This window comes from Carcharhinus amblyrhynchos, chromosome 2 (genome assembly GCF_965287045.1).
Source record: "Carcharhinus amblyrhynchos chromosome 2, sCarAmb.v2.hapA, whole genome shotgun sequence".
Taxonomy (NCBI): Eukaryota; Metazoa; Chordata; class Chondrichthyes; order Carcharhiniformes; family Carcharhinidae; genus Carcharhinus; species Carcharhinus amblyrhynchos.
Genome location: NC_137325.1, coordinates 41,937,299 through 41,964,613, shown reverse-complemented (window position 1 = coordinate 41,964,613; position 27,315 = coordinate 41,937,299). Strand labels below are relative to the sequence as shown.

General features: G+C 41.3%; 1 protein-coding gene across 1 annotated transcript in view; it reads right to left on the bottom strand.

The window, feature by feature from the left end:
• The window catches only part of myo10 (myosin X), a 351,157-nt gene that overhangs the window by 40,045 nt on the left and 283,797 nt on the right, over positions 1–27,315 (bottom strand). The window contains exons 21-26 of the mRNA XM_080204973.1: positions 26,791–26,905; positions 24,041–24,147; positions 23,420–23,629; positions 16,371–16,410; positions 7,529–8,428; positions 4,794–4,917 (exon numbers count right to left, since the gene is read on the bottom strand). Coding sequence (XP_080061099.1) covers positions 4,794–4,917; positions 7,529–8,428; positions 16,371–16,410; positions 23,420–23,629; positions 24,041–24,147; positions 26,791–26,905 — 1,496 coding nt within the window. The remainder of the gene's footprint in view (positions 1–4,793; positions 4,918–7,528; positions 8,429–16,370; positions 16,411–23,419; positions 23,630–24,040; positions 24,148–26,790; positions 26,906–27,315) is intronic.

Sequence of the window (27,315 nt, the reverse complement as noted above, 5' to 3'; positions counted from 1 at the left end):
CCCATAACCACTGATCCCATTTGCCCCAAGTGCTAAATTTAGCCACCTGGCATCAACCACTTCCTGTGGTAATGAATTCCACAGGCTCACCACTCTGAAATGTCTTCTCACCTCCGCCTTAAGTGGCCTACCCTGAATCCTCAGACTGCAACCCCACCATTGGGAATATCCTCCCCGCACCTATCCTGTCGAGTTCGAATTTTATACGACTCATTGAGATCTCCTCTCATCCATCTGAACTGCAGCAAAAACAATCCTAACCTAGTCAATCTCTTTTTGTAGATCAGTCCCGCCATCCCCAGAATCAGTCTGGTAAACCATCCCTGCACTCCCTCGAGAGCAAGAACAGCCTTCCTCAGAAAAGGAGGCCAAAACTGCACACAATACTCGATCCCTCACCGAGGCCCTGCATAATTGCAACAACACAACCCTGCTTCTGTACTCAAAACCTCTCTCAATGCCGCCTGCTGCACCTGCATGCATACCTTCAGTGACTGGTGCACAAGGACACCCAGGACCTGCTGCACACTCACCTCTCCTAATTGACAGCCATCCAGGTAGTAATCTGCCTTCTTGTTTCAGCTTCAAAGTGAATAACCTCACATTTATCCAAATTATACTGCACCTGCCATTGATTTGCCCACTCACCCAACCTGAAGGGTTATACATTCTTTGTCCCCTATTATACATTCTCCCATTTCTGTTTATAGAGGACCTATGTCTTTACTGACCTCTTTCTCTTCATGTATCTGTAGAAACTCTTAGTGTGAGTCTATATATTCCCTGCAAGCTTACTTTCTGACTGTATTTTCTTCTTCCTAATCAATCCCTTGGTCCTCCTTTGCTGCATCCTCGGACCTAATATCTTTTTGGCCAATCTGTATGCTTCTTCCTTAGATCAGATACTCTTTCTAATTTCCTTTGTAAGCCATGAATTGACCCACTTATCCATTTTGCTTTTGTGCCAGACAGGAATAAATAGTTGCTGCAGTTGCCCATGTGTTCCTTGAATGTTTGCCATTGTTTATCCATTGTCATCCCTTTACATAACTCTCCCCAATCTATCAAGGCCAACTTACGCCTCATATCCTCATAGTTTCCTTGATTCAGCACCCTAGTCACTGAATTCACTCTGCATTTTGATAAAAAATTCTATCACGTTATGGTCGCTCATCCCCAAGGGGTCTTGTACAGCTAGATTGGCAATGATTCCCTTCTCATTACACAATACTCAGTCTAACATGGCCTGCTCTATGGTTGGTTCTTTCACATACTGGTCAAGAAAACTATCCTGTATACACGCCTGGAATTCCTCCTCTACGGCTGATTTGTCCAATCTACGTGCAAATTAAAATCACCCATGATCACTGATATTCCCGGATCACATGCATCTCTAATTTCATGTTTAACGTTATTCCCAACATCATCAGTGCAGTTTGGGGATCTATACATGACATCCACTGATGTTTTGTGTCCCTTGGTATTTCTCAACTCTATCCATACAGACTCCATGTTGTCACAGCCAATATCCTTCCTCACTATTGTATTAATTTCCTCTGTAACCAGCAGTGCCATTCCACCACCTTTTCCTTTATGCCTGCAACTAGCATAAATCCATAACACAACTGCAAAATTGCTAAGTACTATTTATGAATGAAGAACCTAATTAGTTAAATAACATAAAATAAAAATGACAGTGCAGATGATATGTTATAGCCATAGCTATAGTTGGTGGAATGGCTGGACCAGAGTTAGGTGAAATTTAATGCAGAATAGTGTGAAGTGATGCAGTATGAAGAACAAGCACACACAATAGAAAATAAAGGATACCTTTCTGAAGGGAATGCATAAATCATTAAAGGTGGCAGGACAGGTGAGAAAGTGGTTAATAAAACAGTGGCTCCAGAGCTATATAAATAGATAAGTAAAAAAGTGCAAAAGGAAGGAATTTATGATGAAACCACGTAAAACACTAGTTCAATATCAGTTGAAGTAATATTCTAATTCATAAAATGGAAGTGTTACTGGCTAGTCCATCATTTGTTGCCCATCCCTAACTGCCATTGAGAAGATGTGGTAAACTGCCTTCTTGAATCACTGCAATCCATGGGCTGTAGGTACATCCATAGTGCTGTAGGAAGGAAGTTCCAGGATTTTGACCCAGTGCCAGTGATTGACTGGTGATATATTTTTAAGATACAATGGTGAGTGATTTTGAGTGGAACCTCCAGGTGGTAGTGTTCCCTCCCATACATCTCCTTCTAAAAGATTTGGAAGATGCTGCCTAAGGAGCCTTGCTGAGTTGCTGCCACTAGTGGCAGTGGTGCAGAGAGTGAATTTTGTGGATGGGGTGCCAATAAAATGGGTTGCGGGATATGAAAGCATTTGAGAGAGTGCAGAAAAGATTTGCAAGAATGGTTCCAGGGATGAGGAATTTCAGATATATGGATACATAGAGAAATTGGGCCTGTTCTCCGAGAAGATGAAGAGGCAATGTGATTAAGGTAATAAAAATCATGAGGGGTCCACTCAGAGTTGACAGGGAGAAACTCTGTTGGTGGAAGGATCAAGAACCAGAGAACACTGATAAAAGGTGTTTGGCAAAAGCAGCTGCAGTGACATGAGAAAAAGAAATTTGGCAGGAATTAATTAGGATCTGGAATGTATGGCCTGACAGAATGTGGTGGAAGCATATTCAATCAAGATTTTCAAAAAGAAATTGGATGATTATCTGAAGAAAAAATGATTTGCATGACTACAGGGAAATGCAGGAGGAGTGACATGACATGAGTTGCTCTTGCAGAGAGGTGAAATGGACGTGACAAGCCGAACAACCTTTTTCTGTTTTGGAACCATTCTATATCACATCTTCAGAACACCACCAAAAAACACTTGCATTTAAATAGTGTCAAAGTGCTTTACAGTAAAGTAAATACTTTTGAAATATAATCACTGTTGTAGTGTAGATTGAGGGGATATATTGGACCTTGGTTTAAAATCCCAACTGAAAGATGGCAACTTTTGACAACGCAACACTGCATTATACTGTTCACAAGTCAATATTGTATGCTGTATTGGTCTCCTTATATGAGGAACGATGTTCTTGCTATAAAGGGAGTGCAGGGAAGTTTTACCGGGTTGATTCATGAGGAGAGATTGAGTCGGTTAAGATTATATTTGTGGTGTTCAGAAGAACGTGCGGGAATCTTCTAAGAAAGAAGTCTGACACACCAGGTTGATTCATGTGGAGAAATTGAGTCGGTTAAGATTATATTTGGTGGTGTTCAGAAGAATGCGGGGGAATATTCTAAGAAAGAAGTCTCATAACACCAGGTTAAAGTCCAACAGGTTTATTTTTAGCAAAAGCCACTAGCTTTAGAGCACTGCTCCTTCATCAGATGAGTGGGATTTTAGTTCACAAAAGGGCATATAAAGACACAAACTCTATTTCCAAAATAATGGTTGGAATGCGAGTCTTTACAGGTAAACAAGTCTTAAAGGTACAGTCAACGTGAGTGGAGAGAGAGTTAAGCACAGATTAAAAAGATGGGTATTGTCTCCAGCCAGGACCTTAGTGAGATTTTGCAAGCCCAGACAAGTTGTGGGGGGTTACAGATAGTGTGACATTCTAGGTGAATATTCTAACAGGACTGGACAGCATAGATGCAGGATGGATGTTCCCGATTACGGGGGTGTCCATAACTAGGGGTCATGGATCAGAATTTTACTGCTCCGCCTGCCACAGGAATTGGAGCGGGCAAGGGGCAGACACTGGAAAGAGCTGTTGACTTTGGGCAGGGTTTTATGGTTTTGGGACAAGAAAGGCCATAAAATCCCATCCTTAGTCTAAGGATACGAGGTAAACCTTTTAGAACAGATATGAGGAGAAATTTCTTCATCCAGAGAACGGTGAGCCTGTGGAAAGCAGCTGAGATCAAGCCATTGTATATTTTCAAGAGGGAATTAGATATAGCTCTTGGGATGAAGTGGATCAAAAGATATCGGTGGGGGAAGGCGGGATCAGGCTTTTGATTTGGATTTTCAGCCATGATCATGATGAATGAACGAGTGGATTCAAAGGGCCAAATGGTCTACACCTGCTCCTCCTTTTTATGATTCCAAGTCTTAGAAAAGGATTTGAGTTCACAACCTCTGGTTCTGACTTAAAACTGTTACCAACTATACCTGACACTTCACTTCAAAAACATTTCTATAATATTTTAGTTGCTGTTACAATCTATATGAAATTGGATTTAAATTAATGAAGTTCTGGAAACAATCATGATAAATAACATGCTGGTCTGTTTTAATGATGTGAGTTAGGTTAAGAACATCTCTGCTCTTCTTCAAATTGTTAAATGGGGTATTTAACATTTATCTGAGAATACAGATAAGGTCTTGGTAAAACAGCTTATCCCTAAGATGTAGCTCTGACAGTCCAGCAGTCCCTCAGTACTGATGATGTCACCCCAATCCAATTATTTGACTACAGGTACCTATGGAAAGCTGACTCCACTCCCACCAGTCAGCCCCTTCTGGGTCAGCTGGAAGCTGGACTTAACCATTTTAATGACAACCAGGTCCACTGTTGGCAAGCCTGGCGCCAACTGACCTCTGGCCCCACTTAGTTAAAATTGGAATTCATGTGCTCAAGACACTGGAGTGGGGTTTGAATCCATGACTGAGCCAAGCTAGATATGAGCTTTACCATTTTCAATCCCTTGGGAATGATGGAAACAACAGATAACTAGTTCAGAAGTTTGCTTAGACACTGTTGGCAAATTTAATCTTACCTTTCATATGCAGGAAACTGTGAAAATAGGGTAAACTGACACAACTGTAAACAGAATCTCTTCGGTAAGCCAGCTCTTCATCAGTGTCAAATCTCAAATCCAAATCATCATCACTCTCTTCAAACTATAGTGAGGGAAAAGAAATTGTGAATGATAGATAATAGCGACAAAGTTTTTCAAAATATTTTTTATTTGTACCTGCTTGTTAAAGGTTACACTAAAAAATGCATTCCAGACCAGACTCCACCAATGCTTCTACTTTCTCAGAAGTGTAAGGAAATTTGGCATGTCAGTTACGACTCTCACCATCTTTTACAGGTGCACCATAGAAGGCATTCTTTCTGCTTGTATTACAGCTTGAAATGGCTCCTGCTCTGTCCAAGACCACAGGAAATTACTAAAAGGTCGTGAATGTAGTCCAAACATCCATCTTGCAAACCAGCTTCCCACCCACTGACTCTGTCTACACTTCCTGCTGCCTTGGCAAATCAGCTAGCATAATCAAGGACCCATGCACACCGGACATTCTCTCTTCCACCTTCTTCTGTTAGAATGAAGTCTGACGTCATGTACCAACCAACTCAAAAACAGTTTCTTCCCTGCTGCCATCAGGCTTTTGAATGGACGTACCTCGCATTAAGTTGATCTTTCTCTACACCTGAGTTATGAGTGTAACACTAATTACATCTGCATTCTCTCATTTCCTTCTCTATGTACAGTATACTTTGTCCATATAGTTATGCAGGAAACAATATCTTCCACTGTATATTAATACATGTGACAATAATAAGTCAAATCAAATCAGAAACTGCTGCAACATAGGGAACCATCACCTGTAAGCTGTTGGGTTGGGACATTGTTACAATTAACTGATTCTGTTAAAGTGAAATGAATCAAGAAGATCCACAGCTGCTGTCTGCATTGTCAAAGCAAACCTCTGCAGCTCTTGCACAGGCCAAGAATATAAAACTCCCTGAGCAATGTTTATAGGATGCAATGATCCAATTTAATCATCCACTACTCTTTTGACTTTCACTGGGGCGGCACTGTAGCACAGTGGTTAGAACAGCTGCCTCACAGTGCTAGGGACCCAGGTTCAATTTCAGCCCACCAACATAGAATCCTACAGTGCAGAAGAAGGTCCATTGAATCTGCACCGACCATAATCCCATTCAGGCCCTATCCCCATAACCCCATAACCCTAGTTATTTCCTCTGACACGAAGGGGCAATTTAGCATGGCCAATCCACTTAACCCACACACCTTTGGACTGTGAGAGGAAACTGGAGTATCCACAGAAAACCCACACCTCTACTTTCTCAAGAGACTTAAGAAGTTTGGCATGTCTGCTACAACTCTCACCAACTTCCACAGATGCACCATAGAAAACATTCTTTCCGGTTGTATCACAGCTTGGTATGGCTCCTGCTCAGTCCAAGACTGCAATAAACTACAAAGGGTCATGAATGAAGCCCAGTCCATCACTCAAACCAGCCTCTCATGCATTAACACTATCTACACTTCCTGCTGCCTCGCCAGCATTATCAAGGATTCCATGCACCTGGATATACTGTCTTCCATCTTCTTCCGTCGGGGAAAAGATACAAAAGTCTGAGATCATGTATCAACTGACTCAAAACTAGCTTCTTCCCTGCTGCCATCAGATTTTTGAAAGGACCAATCTCATATTAACTTGATCTTTCTCTACACGCTAGCTACGGTGGTAACCCTACATTCTGCACTCCCTCCTTTACTTCCCTTGTCTGTGCAGCATACAAGTAACTATACTTTTCACTGTACACTAATACATGTGACAATAATAAATCAAATCAAAGAAAATCAAATCTTAATCTTCTGGATGTGCCTACTCATGACGGATCCTGTTGAAAGCCTTACTAAAATCCATGTAGACAACTTCCACTGCTCTACCCTCATCAATCACCTTCATCACCTTCTCAAAAAATATCAATCAAGTTAATAAGAGGTGACCTGCCCTGCACAAAGCCATGCTGACCTTCCCAAATTATGCCATGCTCTTCCAAATACGCATAAATATTATCCCTAAGATTCCTCTCCAGTAGCTTCCTAACCACCGATGTGATACTCACCAGTCTATACTTTCCTGGATTATCTCTATTTCCTTTCTTTAACAGAGGAACAACATTAACTTTATATTAGGTAAAACAGATTGAGGAAAACAGCTTCTAAGGATTTTGGCTGTTGGACAGGAATATAATAATTTCTCATAATTTTTAAGTACTTGCAATTGAACCACAATGGCATCCTCCAGAGGATACCATGCTATTCTCTAAAATACTTCCTGGGTTGTTAAGTGGTACTCTTGTTTGAGTGCAGATAAGTAAATCAGTAATTCACTATTCCTTGGTTGGCAACTCGCTTCTACAATATAGTACTGGATACTATTTACATTTATTTCAGGATTTCATAGGTGTCACAGCGACTAGCCTGCACGCCATCATTAGCTACAGTGGTGACTGCCTGAAAATTGAACATAGAACACTACAGCACAAACAGGCCCTTCGGCCCACAAGTTGCACCGATCACATCCATACCTACCAAGCCAATAGTCACAAACATACTGAAAACAACAATGAAAATTCTCAACATTAATGGAACAATGATGCATTCAAGAGATTTTCAAGAATAGGTTGCTGATTTTATTGATAGCAGACTGATCTTATTCATTGCTTGAGTAGGATATATAAATTACTCACGGATGATTGTGGCCCTTCTGAGCTTAATCTATATGCTCCAGAACTATTGTAGGTCCCCATGGAATAGCGATATGGATAATCCGGTGACCACTGGCTGCTGCGAGGATTTGAGAAGGCTACGCTGCTGCCAGATGCAATGGCTCCATCTTCATAATCATCCTGATCATAATCTGAATCATCATCTGGAGGAATTAGCTCAACAACGTTTTCCTGACCATCATCTACCTGTTCAGGTATGCAGTAGGTTGACTCACCGCTTGTTAATTTACTGTGGTTTATTGGATCTGGAGCAGTGATAGCCAGAACAGTACTCTCATTACTGGCAATTACAGGCACCACTGCATCATTCATGTATGGGTCTTCTTCAGAAGAGTCATCGCTTGTCCGGATTCCACTAGTACGCTGATCAAAATGCCCATGCTCACTAGGATTTGGTGAGTCCTTAAATGCGTCATCATCAGCATCAAAGCCCTCATCTTCCTCTTCTTCAGGGTAAGGTTGGTTAAAATTAAAAGTAGGCTTTATAGCAGGGTCTGGTACAGCCGAGGTATGTAACTGGTATTTGCTGTCCTGAGAAAGAGACTTTTCAATGTTGCGGACACATTCGTCAATTTCATCAAAGTTCAGTGATTCCAGAAACTCCTGAGCTGCTCTGCATGCTTCATCTTCCAGTCGCTTTAACTCCTCATCTCGAAGTTGCTGGAGTTGTATAAGCGACTTCTCGGTGAGTGTTGATTCATGCTGCTCTTTCTGACGTTGGAGCTCTTCAATCTCTCTCTCAAGCCGCAATATCTCCTCCACCTGCCTGTTCTCTTGCTTTTCCAGCTGGCTATTTTGTGCTGATTTCTTCTGAGCCACCAGGATGGTTGCTTGTTCTTGACGCATCTGGGCTTCTTCAGGCTGTGATTTGAAAATTAAATATAAAGATAAATGCCTGGTTAAATAAATTGAAAGGCCAAAAAATATGAAAAGTCAAATAAATACATCACAATCTTCCATAAAAATGATTTTGTAGGTACAACTAGGAAGGCCATGTTAGCTCTTATTGTAAGATCGTTGGAGTGGAAGAGTAAGGAAGTCTTACTGCAATTATATAGGGTCTTGGTGAAAGCATCCCTGGAGTACTATGTACAGTTTTGGTCTCCTTACCTATGGAAGGATAAAATTTACTTGTCTCAGGGGTAAAATATCTTCTGCGAGGAGACTGAGCCTCTTGGATTGTAGAAGACTGCATCTATAAAATTCTTAGGGGATTTGATAGGATAGATGTAGAGGTTGGTCCCCTTGGAGGGGAGGGATGTTTGGTGGTGATCCACATTGGTACCAATAATTTAGGTGGAAAGGAGGATATGCTCCCACAATCAGAATTTAAGGAGCTGAGCAGAAAATGAGCAAGCAGGATGCCAAATGTAGTAATCTCCGGATTATTCCCAGTGCCAATGAACAATGTGACAGTGAATACAGAAACAGGAAGATAAGGCAGATGACTGTGTGGCTGAAAGATGGTGCAAGAGGAAGGGTTTTACATTCCTAGGACACTGGGACTTGCTTTGGGGGAGATGACACCTACTACAGATGAACAGAGCTGTGACTGAGTTTTTTGTGGGGCATTTTGCTAGTGCTTTAAGCGAACTTGGCAAGGGTGTGGGAAGCGCAAAAGGAAATATTAGAGAGGAATACTAGTATGCACAAAATACCAGGAAGGACATCAAGTTCTAGCACAGAGAATAGTAAATGAATAGTGAAATGAGTAAAGCAGAATATCTTGATGTCTAAATCAGAGTTGCTGTGCATGTATTTGAATGCACAAAGTAGAGGAAATAAGATTGGGAAGTTACTGGTGCAGATTGCTTGGTGGAAATATGATGTTGCTGTGATAACAGATAAAGGAAGAAAAGCAGGAAAGGAGGACAGTATTGATAATGAGAGTATTGCAGTGCTGGAGAAAGAGGATGTCCCAGAGGTTTCAAGGACAGAGTCCATTTGGCTTGAGTTAAGGAACAAAAAGGGGGAATTTCATTTGCTTGGTGTAGTCAATAATCACTATCAGGTGAGAAGGATGCAGAAGAACAAATCAGTAAAAAGTCTGACAACACCAGGTTTTAGTCCAACCTATTTATTTGATAATATACAAATAATATATCAAATAAATAGGTTGGACTAAAACCTGGTGTTGTCAGACTTTTTACTGTGTTTACGCCAGTCCAACGCCGGCTTACCCACATCATGACTACGAAGAACAAATCTACAGAGAGATGTAAACATCATACAGTAGTTTTAATGGGGCCTTTAATTACCTGAAGGTCGACTGGGATAGTGGTAATGTAAAGACGGGAGGGATGCAAAAGTTCCTACATTGTGTTCAGGAAAACCTTGGACAGTAGTATGTGCTCAGTAAAACAACACGTGGTTCTTGGAAATTAGGTGGGCCAAGTAGATCAAATGTCAGTGGGGGACATTAAGGAAACAGTGACCATTTTATTGTCATATTTAGGATGATGATAGAAAAGGAAAATAGACAATCCAGAATAAAAATATTTAACCGGAAGAGAGTTGACTTCAAATGGAGCAAGAACAGAGCTGGGAACTGGAATGAAAGGTTGGTGGGAAAAACTAGCTGAACAATGAGTTACTTTCAAAACTGGACACAGTCATGGTAGATTTCCTCAAAAGGGAAAGGTAGGGGAAACAAACCTTTCTATTCCCTGTGCCACATGCTCGTGAGGCTTGGAACAGGGAGATAGTAGAGTTGAACATGTGGCTAAAGACCTGATGTAGGCAAGAGGGCTTTATATATATGGATCACTGGGATGTCTTCTGGGGAAGGTGGGACCTGTACAAGAAAGACAGGTTGCATTTGAACTGGAGGGGCACCAATATCCTGGGCGGGAGGTTTGCTAATGTTGTTCGGGAGGGTTTAAACTAGTGTGGCGAGGAATGGAAATTGGAACAGCAGGCCAGTAAGCCTAGCCACTGGGGAGAAAAGTGAAACTGAGTTAAACTTAGTGCAGAGTAAGAGCAGGCAGAGGGAAGCCACACTGCTCAGCTGGACTGGAGATCTGGAGTGGGTTTGCTTCAATACAAGAAATATAACAGGTAAAACAGATGAACTGAGAGCCTGGATTACTACATGGGATGATGATGTAATTGTAATTACGAAGACATGGTTAAAATAGGGTCAGGATTGGCAGTTTAACATTCCAGGATATTGTTGTTTTAGACAGGACAGAAAGGGAAACAAAGGGTGCGGGGGAGTTGCATTGCTGATTCGGGAGCACCTGTGTTGAGGGAGGAGACATTGGAGGGATCTTGTAGTGAGGCATTATGGGTGGAGCTCAGGAATAAGGGTTAAATCACAAATGTTGGGAGCATACTATAGACCTCCCAACAGCCCGCAGGAGACAGAGAAGCAGTTGTGTAGTCAGATACGGTAAAGGTGTGAAAAAAACAGGGTAGTTGTAATGGGTGACTTTAACTTCCCCCATATTGACTAGGACTCCCTTACAGCCAGGGGCTTGGATGGAGAGCAATTTGTGCGATGTGTCCAGGAGGGCTTTTTGATTCAGTATGTTGACAATCCAGCCAGGGAGGAGGCCATACTAGACTTGGTATTGGGGAATGGGCCAGGCCAGGTGATCGATGTTTCAGTGGGGGAGCATTTTGCGCTTAGTGACCATAATCCCATAAGATAGTCGTGGATAAGGACAAGAGTGGCCCTCGGGTGAGGGTGCTTAATTGGGCGAGGGCCAAATAGATCCAAATTAGATAGAAACTGGGCAATATGGACTGGGACAGCAAATCCACATCTGACACGTGGGAAGCTTTTAAAGGCGAGTGATTGAAGAGCAAGGCAGGCATGTCTCCACAAAAATATAAAGATAGAAATGGAAGGATTCAGGAACCATACATGACAAGGGAAATTGTAAGCTTAGTCAAAAGGAAAAAGGAAGTATCAAAAAACTAACAAAGCCTTAGAGGATTGAAAGTAGGAAGGAACTTAAATGAAGAATTAGAAGGGTTAAAAGGGGTCATGAAATGTCTTCAGCAAACTGGGTCAAGGAGAATCCCAAGGCTTTTTACGCATATATTAGGAGAAAGAGGGTAGCAAGAGAAAGAGTAGACCCTCTCAAGAACAATGGAGGGAAGTTACACAAGGAACCGAAGGGAGTGGTGAAATCCTTAATGAGTACTTTGTTTTGATATTCACAAGGAGAAGGACATGATGGATGTTGAGGTCAGGGATAGGTGTGTGGACACTAGAAAATGTCAATACATTGAAGGAGGAATAACCAATGTTGTTCCTTTATTTAAGAAGGATAGATCAAAAATAAACCAGGTAATTATAGGCCGGTGAGCTTTATGTCAGTGGTAGAGAAATTATTGGAGAGGATTCTTTGAGACAGGATTTACTCCCACTTGGAAATAAGTGGCCATATTAGCGACGGGCAACATAGTTATGTGAAGGGGAGGTCATGTCTCACTGACTTGATCAAGTTTTTCGAGGAAGTGACAAAGATGACTGATGAGGGTATGGCAGTGGGCATTGCCTACGTGAACTTCAGTAAGGCTTTTGACAAAGGTCCCTCATGGCAGACTGGTACAGAAGGTGAAGCCACAAGGGATCAGAGATGAGTTGGCAAGAACTGATTCAGTCATGGAAGACAGAGGGTAGCAGTGGAAAGGTGCATTTCTGAATGGAGGGCTGTGATAAATGGCATTCCTCAAGGATCTGTGCTTGCACCTTTGCTGTTTGTAATATATACAAATGACTTGGAGGAAAATGTAACTGGTTTGATTAGTAAGTTTGCAGATGACTCAAAGGTTGGTGGAATTGCGGATAGCAATGAGGACTGTCAGAGGATACAGCAGGATATAGATTGGTTGGAGACTTGGGCGGAGAGATGGCAGATGGAATTTAATCCAGACAAATGTGAAGTAATGCATTTTGGAATGTCAAATGCAGATGGGAAATATACAGTAAATGACAGCCTTTGATAGGCACAGGTTTCTGGGTGTACAGGTACAAAAGTCACTGAAAGTGGCAACACAGGTGGACAAGGCAGTCAGGATGGCATATGGCATGCTTACCTTCATTGGCTGGAGCACTGAGTTTAAAAATTGACAATTCATGTTGCAGCTTTAGAGAACGATAGTTAGGCCACACTTGGAATACAGTGTTCAATTCTGGGTACCGCACTACCAGGAGGATGTGGAAGCTTTAGAGAGGGTACTGAAAAGATTTACCAGGATGTTGTCTGGTATGGAAGGTATTAGCTATGAAGAGAAGTTGGAGAAACTTGATTTGATCTCATTTGAACGACGGAGGTTGAGAGGCGACCTGTTAAAAGTCTACAAGATTATGAGAGGCATGGACAGATAGTCAGAAGCTTTTTCCTAGGGTGGAATAGTCAATTATTAGGGGGCATAGGTTTAAGGTGTGAGGGATAAGGTTTAAAAGGTGATGTATGAGGTACGTTTTTTGCACAGAGAGTGATGGGTGCCTGGAACTCGCTGCCGGAGGAGACAATAGAAGCAGATACGATAGTGACTTTTAAGGGCAAATACATGAATAGGATGGGAATTGAGGGATATGTTCCCTGGAACGGTAAGGGATTTTAGTTCAGTCAGGCAACATGGTCAGTGCAGGCTTGGAAGGCCTAAGGGCCTGTTCCAGTGCTGTAATGTTCTTTGTGGAAGTGTCAAGTATCCTAAATTGCATCAAATCTAGAGCTCTCTGGATGAAAAAATTGGAAATTAATGTAACAAAGAAAAAGTAGGATTATGACAGGTCTCAGGTAGAAAATACAATTGAGAACCAAAAAATAATACAGAAGGTTCAGATGAGAGTTGAAAAAGCATATTCGAGAAGTGAAGAGGGATAATGAGAAAAGATGGCAGCCAACATAAACAGGATCCCCAAGTCTTCCATAGGTATATAAATAGTAAAAGGGTGGGAAAACAAGTTGGAGCAATTGGAATCTAAAAGGGGATTTACACATGGACTCTGGGACCATGGCTAAGGTATTAAATGAATACTTTGTATCTGTCTTTATCAAGGAGGTAGAGGTAGATGCTACTCTGGAAATGGTGAAAGCTGAGGAAATTCTGTCCTAGAGGTGCTCAAAATTGATAATTCCAGTCTTCTCTGACTCAGAGGTGGTGAAGGAGAACTGCAAATGTTATGTCCCTGTTCAAGAAAGGATGGCCCCAGCAATTACAAACCAGTCAGTTTCACATCACTAGTGGGCAAGTTTTCAGAAACAATTATTCCAGATAGAATTAATAGTGAATGGAAAACGTGAGTTGATCAGGAAGAGACAGCAAGGAAAAGGAGAAAGTGTGTTTAACTAACTAATGTAGAACTTCAGAATTACATAAACAAATTAGTGGAGTGGGCAGATTATTGGCAGATGAAATTCAATGCAGAGAAATGTGAGGTGATGCATTTTGGTAGGAAGCACATGAGACACGATATAATAGAATCATAGAAACCCTACAATGCAGAAAGAGGCCATTCGGCCCATTGAGTCTGCACTGACCCCAATCTCACCCAAGCCCCATCCCCATATCCCTACATATTTACCCGCTAATCCCTCCAACCCACACATCCCGGGACACTAAAGGGCAATTTAGCATGGCCGATTAACCTAACCCGCACATCTTTGGACTGTGGGAGGAAACTGGAGCACCCGCAGGAAACCCATGCAGACACAGAAAGAATGTGCAAACTCTACACAGACAGTGACCCAAGCGAGGAATCGAACCCAGGTCCCTGGAGCTGTGAAGCAGCAGTCCTAACCACTGTGCCATATAAAATATGGGTAAAATTCTTCAGGGGATGCAGAAGCAGAGGGGCCTGCCTGCATATATATGCATAGATCATCAAGAATAGAGGGAGAGAGCAATTAATAAATAAAGCACACAATATCTTGGGCTTTATTAATAGGGACATGGAGTAGAAGAGCAGGAGGTTATGCTGAACTTACACAAGATACTAGTTTCGCCTCAGCTGAAATATTGTGTACAGTTCTGGGCAGCACACTATCAAAAAGGATATGAATGTGCTAGATAGATTGCATAAGAGGTTTACAAGAATAGTTCCAGGGATGAGAAACTTCAGTTATGAGGCTAGATAGGAGAGGTTGGGAGTGTTCTCCTTGGAGTGAAGAGCAGATTTGATAGAGATGTTCAAAGTGATATGAGGGGCTGGACAACGCAGATTGGGGCAAACTGTTCCAGCTTGTAAAGGGATCAAGAATAAGAGAGCACAGACTTAGGGTGATTTGCAAAAGGAACATATGCGACACACAACAAGTAGTTCAGGTCTGGAGCGCACTACCTGGAATTGTGGTGGACAGGTTCAATCAAGTTATTGAGCCATTAGATGATTACTTGAATAGAAACAATGTGTAGTGGTACTGGAAAAAAGCAGGGGACTGGCACTATGTCATGATGCTTGTTCGGAGAACTGGTGCGTGCGGACCCAAATGGCGTCCCCCTGCACTTTAACAACTATATGATTCTGTGAATTTCTTTACGAATTGTGAATCTTAAAATTCTCTACCCCAGAAGGCTGCAGACGCTCAGATGATGAGTATATTCAAGACTTTGAGATTTATAAATTTTGGGGCATTAGGAAATCATAGAATGGAGATATTTAGGGAAGCAGAGCTGATAGAGACATCTTCATGAACAAAGAAAGCCATTGGGCCAAATCCTGCTCCTATTTTTACCGTGTTCGTGTGTCAGTTCATATGTTTTAAGATGAATTTTGAAGGTGCGAAATGGTGAAGCAGTTCAGAGAGGGAATTTCCAGAGTGTGGTCAAAGATTACGGATCACTATAAACGTTAAGGTGTAGGGAATGGGGAATGCAAAGGATAGCAGTTAAGAGTCAAGGGTGTGAATGATTGTATAAGGATAGAAGCACTTAAAGATTTGAAGATGATGAAATCAATACAGAAAGAAATAAGAAACAAGTGGAGATCAGCAAGAATAATGACGACATGTGCAGGATAGAATGCAGGTAGGGAATTCTGGAAGAGCTGAAATATATAGGGCAGATCTCAGGAGCCTCAGGTGAATAGCAATGGGAAGTTTGAGTCCTGTGTTGACAAAGTTATAGATGGTATGAAATTTCCTCTCTTCACAGCACAGAATATCAACAAGTAGGGGTACAAATTATAATGGATAGATTGGGGCCAGTTGGTGAACATTTTCAGTATGTCACTGCATAATATGATTTTCCAGCATGTTTGTGTTATAAATTCTATTGTTCAAAAAATGCATGAAAAATATGGAATTTTGAAACTTAAAGAGAATGTGGGGTTATTAGAAAACCCAATTACACCTTTATCAATATTCAAGTATAAAGAAACCCCATTTGAATTGCAGATACCTTTAAACAGAACATAAAATGGGTGTTATTCATACTTGAAAGGTAGGAAAAAATAGATTCAAATAGAAGCATATGATAGAAAAACTGGAGAACTAAATCTGGGAAATAGGTAGGTTGGGTGATGACTCTTTTACAGTTTAAAAATATTTTAAAAAATTAATTTGATCAAAAATACTTGACAGACAATTAAGGTCTTATCCACAATGTTCTTTCAAAAGACACACAAAATGCTTTAATTTATATTTCCTGTTTGTCCTATAGAGCTTCAGTAAAGTCAGTTGCAAAACAAGATTCAATGGAAAAAGTTTCAAATAGATAAATATAGGGAAAAAGTATATTAATAGCAGACAATCACTTCCAAGTTTAACATCTCAACTGATCTGAGAAAATGAACTTGATTTTCGGAACTTGGTCAGGAAAAATGAAGCAACAGTTTATTCATTACCTGTTGTATGAGGAGTTCTGCTTCTCGTTTTTGCATTTCTCTGTAAAAGATATTTTAAAATAAAACAAAGTATCAATAAGATATTTAAATATTGATTATAATGCTTGCTGGCTGATAGGTTGTTACCCATAACCCTGACTTCGTGTCAAAGAACAAAGAAAAGTACAGCACAAGAACAGGCCCTTCAGCCCTCCAAGTCTACACCAATTTTGACACCTGCCTAAACTAAAACAATGTGCACTTACAAAGTCCATATCCTTTCATTCCCATCCTATTTATGTATTTGTCTACTTGCCCCTTAAATGCTGCTTTCGTACCTGCTCCTACCACCTCCCCAGGCAGTGCGTTCCAGATATTCATCACCCTCTGTGTGAAAAACTTGCCTCGCACATCTCCTCTGAACTTTTCCCCATGCACCTTAAACCTATGTCCTCTAGTATTGATTTTTCTACCCTGGGAAAGATCATCTGACTTTCCACGCTGTCTATGCCACTCATGATCTTCCTCTATTTGAGGAATAGATAGGGTGGATTCTCAGAGGCTATTTCCCCGGGCTGAAATGGTCGCTACAAGAGTTCACAGATTTAAGGTGCAAGGAAGCAAGTACAGAGGAGATGTTAGGGGTAAGTTTTTAACTCAGACGGTGGTGAGTGAATCGAATAGGCTGCCGTCGGTGGTGGTGGAGGCAAACTCGCTGGGGTCTTTTAAAAGACTTCTGGATGAGTATATGGGATCTAATGGGATTGGAGGTTATAAGAACATAAGAACATAAGAAATAGGAGCAGGAGTAGGCCATCTAGCCCTTCGAGCCTGCCCCGTCATTCAATAAGATCATGGCTGATCTGTCGCTGCTCAGTTCCACTTTCCCGCCCTCTCCCCATAACCCTTAATCCCCTCTCTTATCAAAAACCCATCAACCCGCGTCTTAAAAATATTTAGCGAGGCAGCCTCCACCACTTCAACGGGCAGAGAATTCCAGAGATTCACCACCCTTTGAGTGAAGAAGTTCCTCCTCAACTCCGTTCTAAACCGCCCCCCTTTTATCTTGAGGCTGTGCCCCCTAGTCCTACTGTCTTTTTTGAGCGGGAAGAGTCTCTCAACTTGTGGGCCGAAGGGCCTGTTTGTGCTGTAGTGTTCTATGTTCTATCTCTATCAGGTCACCCCTCAACCTCCATTGTTTCAGTGGGAACAGAGAAAGTTTATCCAACCTCTTCTCATAGCCAATACTCTCCAAACCAGGCAACATCCTAGAAAACCTCTTTTGTACCCTCTCCACGGTATACACATCTTTCTGGTAGTGTGGTGGCCAGAATTGTATGCAATATTTTAAATTAGGCCTGACTAAGGTTCTGTACAGCTGCAGCATGACCTGCCAATTTTTACACTCAATGCCCTGACCCATGAAGGCAAGCACATCATCTGCTTTCTTGACTACCTTACCCAACTGTGTTGCCACTTTCAGTAAGTGGTGGATATGTACGCCCAGATCTCTCTGCCTGTCAATACTCCTAACGGTTCTACCATTTACAGTATAATTCCTATATGTCCCACGTATTAATTCAATTAAGTTCTATACAGCATGGACAATCTGTCTGTCTCTTTAAAAATGACAAGATCAGCGTCTGACCAGCTCTTCATGAGCTTTTAAACTGTGTTTAATTGGCTTCAACTGGGAGCAGAGTGATCATTCCTTGCATTCAGATCAATGCCTTTAAATTAACACATTGCCCAATGTTGGTATTTTTGGGGTCTCACATTTTCATTCCAGAAAACTCACTCCATAAAGTTGGCTACAGTATTTGTTTTGGATTAGCTTTTATTCTGGCCGAAGGGACATTGTGATAATCACTTACAGAGGGACGGAATGTAAAGTGTAGGATAGAACATAGAACATAGAACATTACAGCGTGGAACAGGCCCTTCGGCCCACAATGTTGCGCCGACCAGTCTTATTTTTAAAAAAAAACATTGACCCACTAATCTAAACCAATCCCTTTTCGTCCATAAACCTATCCACCAATCTCTTAAACGCCCCCAAACTAGGCGCATTTACAACTGCAGCAGGCAGGGCATTCCAGTCCCTCACCACCCTCTGGGTAAAGAACCTGCCCCTGACATCCGTCCTATAACTACCCCCCCTTAATTTAAAGCCATGCCCCCTCGTGCTAGCTTTCTCCATCCGAGGAAACAGGCTATCACCATCCACCCTATCTAAACCTCTAATCATCTTATATGTTTCTATAAGATCCCCTCTTAGCCGCCTTCTTTCCAGTGAAAACAACCCCAAATCCCTCAGTCTCTCCTCATAGGACCTCCCCTGCATACCAGGCAACATCCTGGTAAACCTCCTCTGCACCCTCTCCAAAGCCTCCACATCCTTCCTGTAATGTGGGGACCAGAACTGCACACAATACTCCAAGTGCGGCCGCACCAGAGTTGTGTACAGTTGCAACATGATGCTGCGACTCCTAAATTCAATCCCCCTACCAATAAACGCCAAGACACCGTACGCCTTCTTAACAACCTTATCTACTTGATTCCCAACTTTCAGGGATCTATGTACACATACACCTAGATCCCTCTGCTCCTCCACTCTATTCAAAGTCCTCCCGTTAGCCCTATACTCAACACATCTGTTATTCCTACCGAAATGGATTACCTCACACTTCTCCGCATTAAACTCCATCCGCCACCTCGCGGCCCAGCTCTGCAACCTGTCCAAGTCACCCTGCAAACTTCGACACCCTTCCTCACAATCTACCACACCTCCGACTTTGGTGTCATCAGCAAACTTACTAATCCACCCAACTATACCCTCATCCAGATCATTAATAAAGATTACAAACAGCAGTGGCCCCAAAACAGATCCCTGAGGCACACCACTCGTAACCGAACTCCATGATGAATAATTACCATCTACCACCACCCTCTGTCTCCTATCCGCTAACCAATTCCTGATCCAAGTACCTAAATTACCACCAATCCCATACATCTGCATTTTCTGCAGAAGCATACCATGGTGAACCTTATCAAACGCCTTACTAAAATCCATATATACCACGTCTACTGCCTTACCCCTATCCACCTCTTTGGTCACCTTCTCAAAGAACTCAATAAGGTTAGTAAGGCACGACCTTCCCGCTACAAAACCATGCTGACTATCTCTAATCAATTCATTACTCTCCAAATAACTATAAATCCTATCCCTAATAATTCTTTCTAAAACCTTGCCCACTACAGAAGTAAGACTCACTGGTCTATAATTCCCAGGGAAGTCTCTGTTCCCCTTCTTAAACAATGGGACAACATTCGCTGTCCTCCAATCTTCCGGTACTATACCAGAGACCAACGACGACCTGAAGATCAGAGCCAGTGGCTCTGCAATCACCTCTCTTGCCTCCCATAGAATCCTAGGGTAAATCCCGTCTGGACCAGGGGACTTATCTATTTTCAACCCTTCTAGAATATCCAACACATCCTCTGTATCAACTGCAATACTTTCTATTTTACACCCCTTCACCCCAGTGACCTCCTCAGCTACATTCATATCGTCCTGCGTGAACACCGAAGAGAAATAATGGTTCAATGCCTCTCCAATCTCTTCCGGTTCCACACACAACTTCCCCCTACTGTCTGTAACTGGCCCTAATCTTGCCCTAACCAACCTTCTGTTCTTGACATACCTATAGAACGCCTTAGGATTCTCCTTAATCCTATCAGCCAAAGTCATCTCATGCCCTCTTCTAGCCCTTCTTAACTCCCTCTTCAACTCCCTCCTAGCCAATCTAAAGCTTTCTACTGCACTACCCGAGCCCTCAAGCCTCATCCGAACATAAGCCTCCTTCTTCTTCCTAACCAACAAATCAACTTTTTTTGTGCACCACGGTTCCCTAGCCCTACCAATTCCTCCTTGCCTGACAGGGACATACCTATCACAGACCAGCAGTAGCTGCTCCTTGAAAAAACTCCACATTTCAGACGTTCCTAGTCCCTGTAATCTCCTAGTCCAACCAATGCTTCCTAATTCTCTCCTAATGGCCTCATAATTACCCTTCCCCCAGCTAAAACTACTGACCCGAGGTTCATGCCTATCCCTTTCCATCACTAAGGTGAACGTAACCGAATTGTGGTCACTATCACCAAAAAGCACACCAACTTCCAAGTCTAGCACCTGGTCTGGCTCATTTCCCAGCACCAAGTCCAATATAGCCTCACCTCTAGTTGGCCTATCTACATATTGAGTCAAAAAACCTTCCTGCACACTTTGAACAAAAACTGACCCCTCTAATGAGCTAGAGCTATAGCAATTCCAATCAATGTTAGTAAAGTTAAAATCCCCCATAACAATGGTTGTTGAATACTGAATTGGGTTCATTGGGTTGAATTGGTACTGCAGTTGAACAAATTGATTGTGGACAACATGGCCAGAAAGAGATTTGCTGGTTGCCTACTACTCAGTTGCTTGCTATATAGCTAGTGACAAGGCTGTGACAATGCATCAGAAATTATGTTGTACTAGCAATTACATTCTTAAACCAATTGCACTGTTAAAGGCAGATGATTAACACTGGCTCAACAGTGGGGTATGAAAGGAACGGAGAGTGTGGTACTGAGTTTAAAAATTTGCAAGTCATGTTGACACTTTAAAAACATTAGTGAGGCCACACTTGGAATATAGTGTTCAATTCTGGTCGCCACACTACCAGAAGGACGTGGAGGATTTGGAGAGGGTACAGAAAAGATTTACCAGGATGTTGCCTGGTATGGAAGGCATTAGCTATGAGGAGACATTGGAGAAACTTGGTTTGTTCTCACTGGAGCAATGGAGGTTGAGGGGAGACCTGATAGAAATCTACAAGATTATGAGAGGCATGGACAGAGTGGATAGTCAGAAGCTTTTTACCACGGTGGAAGAGTCAATTGCCAGGGGGCATAGGTTTAAGGTGTGAGGGGCAAGTTTTAAAAGAGATGTACGAGGCATTTTACACAGAGAGTGATGGGTGCCTGGAACTCGTTGCCGGGAGAGGTAATGGAAGCAGATACAGTAGTGACTTTGACAAGTACACGAATGAGATGGGAATAGAGGAATATGGTCCCCGGAAGCGTGAGGGTTTTAGTTAAGCCAGGCAGCATGGTTGGTGCAGCCTTGGAGGGCCGAAGGGCCTGTTCCTGTGTTATAATTTTCTTTTTCTTTGTTCTTTGAATGCTGCAATCTGAAACAAAAACAAAAATGCTGGAAAATCTCAACAGGTCTGACAGCATCTGTGGGAAGGGAATAGAACCAACATTGAATCCAGATGACCCTTCATCAGAGCTTCGTCAAACACTGTTATAACCTCAGCAACAGCCAAAATATATTAATCAGCATCTAACGGCAAGTAACCGATGACCCCTTTCATTAGTATTGGTGGGGTTCTTTCCTGCTGCTGAACATCTATTAATCTGTGTAAGATTAAGGTAGGAAAATCACACCACTAATCAAATCTCTTTTACATGGTGAATAACAACACTACGTGGCCACTCTACATGCTTCTGGCACATGCACTCTGTGCAAATACCCTTACTAAAACAGCTTCCAGTGTGGCCAACATCAGAGTGGGCACATGTGCCACAGACGCCATTTTGAAATCAAAGCAGCATTTATTGCACTGAAAATACACATGCTAGGCAATATTACTTTGCAGAAAAGGCTCTCATAACAGTGATTTCGTAACTAGTTAGCGAGCGTTCAGGAAAAGCAATCAGGAAAAATCATATATATGATTCCTGGGAATACCACTACTTGGAGGTTCCTCTTGTGAGAAACACAGCTCACAGTTAAACAATTTAGTCAAGTCAAGTTCTGAAGGAGCAAGATTTTATTTGACGTTCTTGCAAGACCGGGTGTCTAGCGAAATAGGCACACCTCACATAGATTTACAGCACATTTTATACCTTTTTTACAAGCATTGTGATGGCTTTGCAATGTGATGTTCTCTCCTAATTGGTGGTCCCTGTCCCATCTATGTGTTGACATTCTCCTATTGGCTCGAGGTGCCCTAAGTTCCTATCCCATCTAACAATGTCTCCTGTTATCACAAGAGTGCATTAGCAAACTCATCCATCTTATCCAATACTGTTACATGTCCAGTTCAGATTGGCGGTAATCAATCCTTTGCCAACTTAATCACTGCTGTCCCAACCATCTCAGTGACCTTTTCCCCTTTTATGCTTAGTTGTAGAAACAACACATCTTGCAGACCATTTGCTTTTTATAACGTGGGCCTCTTACATTCCTGCAGGATGTGGTGTATGCTTCACTGCACACCACATCTCTGATGTTATCTCTACATTACAGGCAGTCTTTTTATTATCCCTAATTATTGCTGTGTTAGCAGCATCGAACCCTATGTCCTATGTTTGTGACTAAACTCACAGTTGTTTCCATAAAGTGGGTTATCAATATGCCTAACTATATCCAATCTATTTAACTTCAAGCTATTTCTCTATGCTCTACAAATATATGTGTTAACAACATCTTTACCTATTGCTCACACTCTCCAAGTTACTTACCTTCCTGACTTGGAAATATATTGTCGTTCCATCACTGTTGCTGGGTCATAATCCTGGAACTCCCTCCCTAACTGCACTGAGTGTACCTCCACCGTTGGGGCCACAGCAGTTCAAAAAGGCAGTTCACCACTACCTTCTGAAGGGCAACTAGGTGTAAGCAATAAATGCTGGCCTAGCCAGCAACACCCACATACAGAAAATGAATAATAAATATAAGGAATGTAAAAAACTAATGCTTTAAATATACTTTAAGCTAATGCTTTAAATCATAAATATACATTTCAGAATGCATTAGTTTTGCCAGTCTCATTGTGGTGGCAGTGTTCAACAAACAATAAATAGCTGCAATTGAAACAAAGGTTGACTTAATCACCAGGAAGCAGAGACTATCATATACTGAAATTTCATTACTTTCCTTTAAAAAGTGTTGTTTTAAAAAGAAACAAAAAGGAATTTGTTGGTTGCTGGGGCAAGAAGATACACAGTAAGATACAGACCTCTCTTCCTGTTTTCTTTTCTGCACCTCTTCTTCCTGTCTTTTGTTTTCAAGTAATTGTTTATAGTGCCTGCGTGCCAGCTGACCTCGGCGGTACGTCTGCAATATTATTGTGGAATTCCGTATGTGGTGAAACTTCTTTCTCCAGAAAAAAGCTCGATAATTTTTCTGAATTATGACAACCATGTCCAGAATCTTTTTGTACTGTTTCCTGTTTGGGATGAGAAAACCTTTTGTTTAAATAATATATAAAACACACATTTGCTTCAAAAATAGAGTACCAATAACTTTTGAACATTAAAAACAGATTCCTTCCATCTGAAATGCACTGCATGACAGGACATGATTCGCAGAGGAAAAAACATGTCTCCAACCCAATTTACCTTTGTTTTCCTAAGCTGCCAGTCTGTATTAGTGTTGTCATAACAATAAAATAACTCAATGCATTTATTTTCTATGCAATATAGACTTGAAATACGTTTGCCATGATGATATCACTGATCTATAGAGAAGTGATTAAACAAGTTGCACCATTTCATCTAGTTAGAACATGGACTTAAACAAATTCAGGCAAATATTAATAAATAAACCTCATTGTAACATTCAAAATGTTCAAGCTTACCTTGCCAGATAGCCGAGGACATGAGCCTGTATTATCATGGCAGCTTTGCAAACCTCAACTTCACGCTGCTTCTCCAGTTTCTGTTCAAGTGACTCCCGTATGAAAACCTGTGCAAAGTAAATATATGTAGGATACGTAACTCTCCACTCATCAAAAGACGTTCCTATAATTTCTGTTTGTGCCAGACGGAATCATGACCATTTTCCATTACAGACTTTTCAATCCACTCAAATGCGAATATACACCTTAAAGTAATAAAAAAATTCCAGGGGGTTGGCTCACGGCAGAGATATATACTGCGTTTCAAATGATGGAAAACGAGTTGGCATCATTCAGTCATTGTCTTCTAACACAATATTAGCCAACTTACATCTAAACATTTTGATTGATTTACTAGTTTGCTTTGAGATAAATCTAATTGGCTGAAAGCCAAAAAGAGATTTAGGGTTGATTTTAAAACGTGCACTTTGGAATTTGGGAAAGATATTTTGATATGTGGAACGTTGAAAGACCACTGAGGACTGCAACAATGTTTTCTTGCCCTCCGTCCTAGAAAGTACGAATTTATAATGAGGCAGTTACCCTCCTGTGTCTGACAGAAGTATGAGAGTTAGAAGAACAAGTGTAAGCAGGCTTGCAGGTGGCATCTCTATGGTTAATTTCACACATAAGGATTAGGAACTCGTCTCTGACAAAAAGTGGGATGTGCGTCTAAGCATAAATGCTCTTTCAAAGAAACATGATCACCTGATTAGACACTTTCTGTGCTGCAAGTTTCTGCGATGTTATGATTTATCTTCACATGTGCATTTTAAGAAGCAGCAGCAGCAAGAACCTTGGCTAATCATCTTTCTCTCCCAAACTCATGCAGTGAAGTGAACTATACTAAACACAACTATCAGCACACATTGGGAATAGAACACATGGCTTCCTTGTCTGTATTGTTTAGTTAATCATCAATACCTGTGTTTATCCAGTAAGCCAATCATTTGTCAAATGTTGCAAGCTGAGCTTGACATTAGTGCACTGGCATGGAACACAAATACAGATTTCTCAGGTCTCGTCAATATCATTACAATGAATAATTGGCCATGGATTTTGTCTACATGGACTTTAGTAAAGCAGGCTGGTGCAAATGGTTAAAATCACACGGGATCAAGGGTGAACTAGCTAGATGGATTCAGAACCGGCTTGGCCATAGAAGACAGAGGGCAGCGGCGGAAGGGTGTTTTTCTAAATGGAAGTCTGTAACTAATGGTGTTTGCAGGATCAGTGCTCTGATCTCTGTTATTTGTATTATGTATAAATTACTTGGAAGGAAATGTAGCTGGTCTGATTAGCAAGCTTGTAGATGATATGAAGATTACTGGAGTTGCAGATAGTGATGAAGATTGTCAGAGAATCTAGCAGGATATAGATAGGCTGGAAAATTGGGCTGAGAAATAGCAGATGGAATTTAATCCCGACAAATGCGAGGTGATGCATTATGGTAATCCAATTCAGGTGGGAATTATAAAACAAATGCCAAAACCATCAGGAACATAAACACACACAGAGATCTGGGAGCACAAGTCCACAGATGCTTAAAAGTGGCAGCACAAGTAGAAAAGCTGGTGAAGAAAGTATATGGCATGCGAGCCTTCATCGGACAGGGCTTCAAGTATAAAAGTTGGCAAATTATGTCAGTTATATAAAACATTGATTCAGCCACATTTGGAATACTTTGTCCAATTCTGGTCACCACAATATCAGAAGGACATGGGGGGAGTACAGAAAAGATTTACCAGGACGCTACCTGCGTATTAGTTATGAGGAGAGATTGAATAAACTGGGATTGTTCTCCCCAGAAAGATGGGAGGCTGAGGGGCAACCTGATAGAAGTTTATAAAATTACGAGAGGCATAGATAAGTGAATAGTTGGAAGTTTTTCCTCAGGGCAGAAATGACAATTACAAGGGAGCACAATTTCGAGGAAAGAGGGGAAAGGTTCAGTAGAGATGTGCAGGGGAATTTTTTTTAAAAAAACAAAGCGTGCTGGGGCCTGGAATGCACTGCCAAGTGAGGTGGTTGAGGCAGAGACATTAGTGACATTTAAGACTTATCTGGATAGATACATAAATAGGTGAAGAATAAAGGCATACAGGCAGTTAGTTTAGATAGTACAATGTGATTGGTGCAGGCTTGGAGGGGTGAAAGGCTGTACTGTCCTTTGTTCTTTGAATAATAGGGTAAATGTTAAATGTCAGCAGAATTTCTATGAAACAATGTGAAATTAAGCAGCAAACATGTGTCTAACACCCTAGGTTGAGAAGAAGGCGTGAAAATGTTTTGGATGGAAGACCAGTGATCTGTTTTTAAATTTATTGAAGTACTGAGCCAAGTCTAGGGATTATTTTAGCTTCATAAAATTTGTTACATAAATTATTATTCATAAAAGACAGTGTTACTAGGCAAAATACATTTGTAAGACAGGAAAGCTCTGATGAAAGATCTTCTAGATTCAAAATGTTAGCTCTATCCTCTCATCACAGATACTGCCAGACCTGCTAAGATTTTCCAGCATTTTCTGTTTTTGTTTCGGATTCCAGCATCTGCAGTAATTTACTTTTATCTTTGTAAGGAAGGAATTTGCTTGAAAATTAGAATGCCAATAATTTTTGAACATTAAAAACAGATTCCTTCTTTCTGATATGCACTGCATGACAGGACATGATTTGCAGAGCAAAAGACATGTCTTCAACCCAATTTACCTTTGTTTTCCCAAGCTGCCACTCTGTATTAGTGTTGTCGTAACAATAAAGTAATGCAGCACACTGTCCTTTTAAATCATCAGGTAGAGAAAGGTTCCGCATCAAGACTTTATATCTGAGGAGAGAAACCAACAAGTTATTCATTTTCTTCTATTTCGTCATCTTGCCTTACATTTTCACTGTTGAGGACCAGCTTGCAATTTCCACTGGGACTCTTGATTATTCACCAACTATAACAGTTGTTAGACAGAAATGTGATGGATGGCTGTAAACACCATTTCTCCTGCATTTCAATCAAAGTTATAATAGACCATTGGGAGAGACATTTCATGATATTTTTACTTTTGCCACTGAGATGAACAAGGATAATTTTTTCACCACTGTTAGTCTATAAAGAATATACCTCAAAGAATGGAGGGACAAATCTCAAGAAAATGTGGTACACAGATTGGATATGGTTTATAAAAACTAGAAGCAGAAGTAAGCCATTTGGCCCTTCAAGCCTGCTCTGCCATTCATTATGAC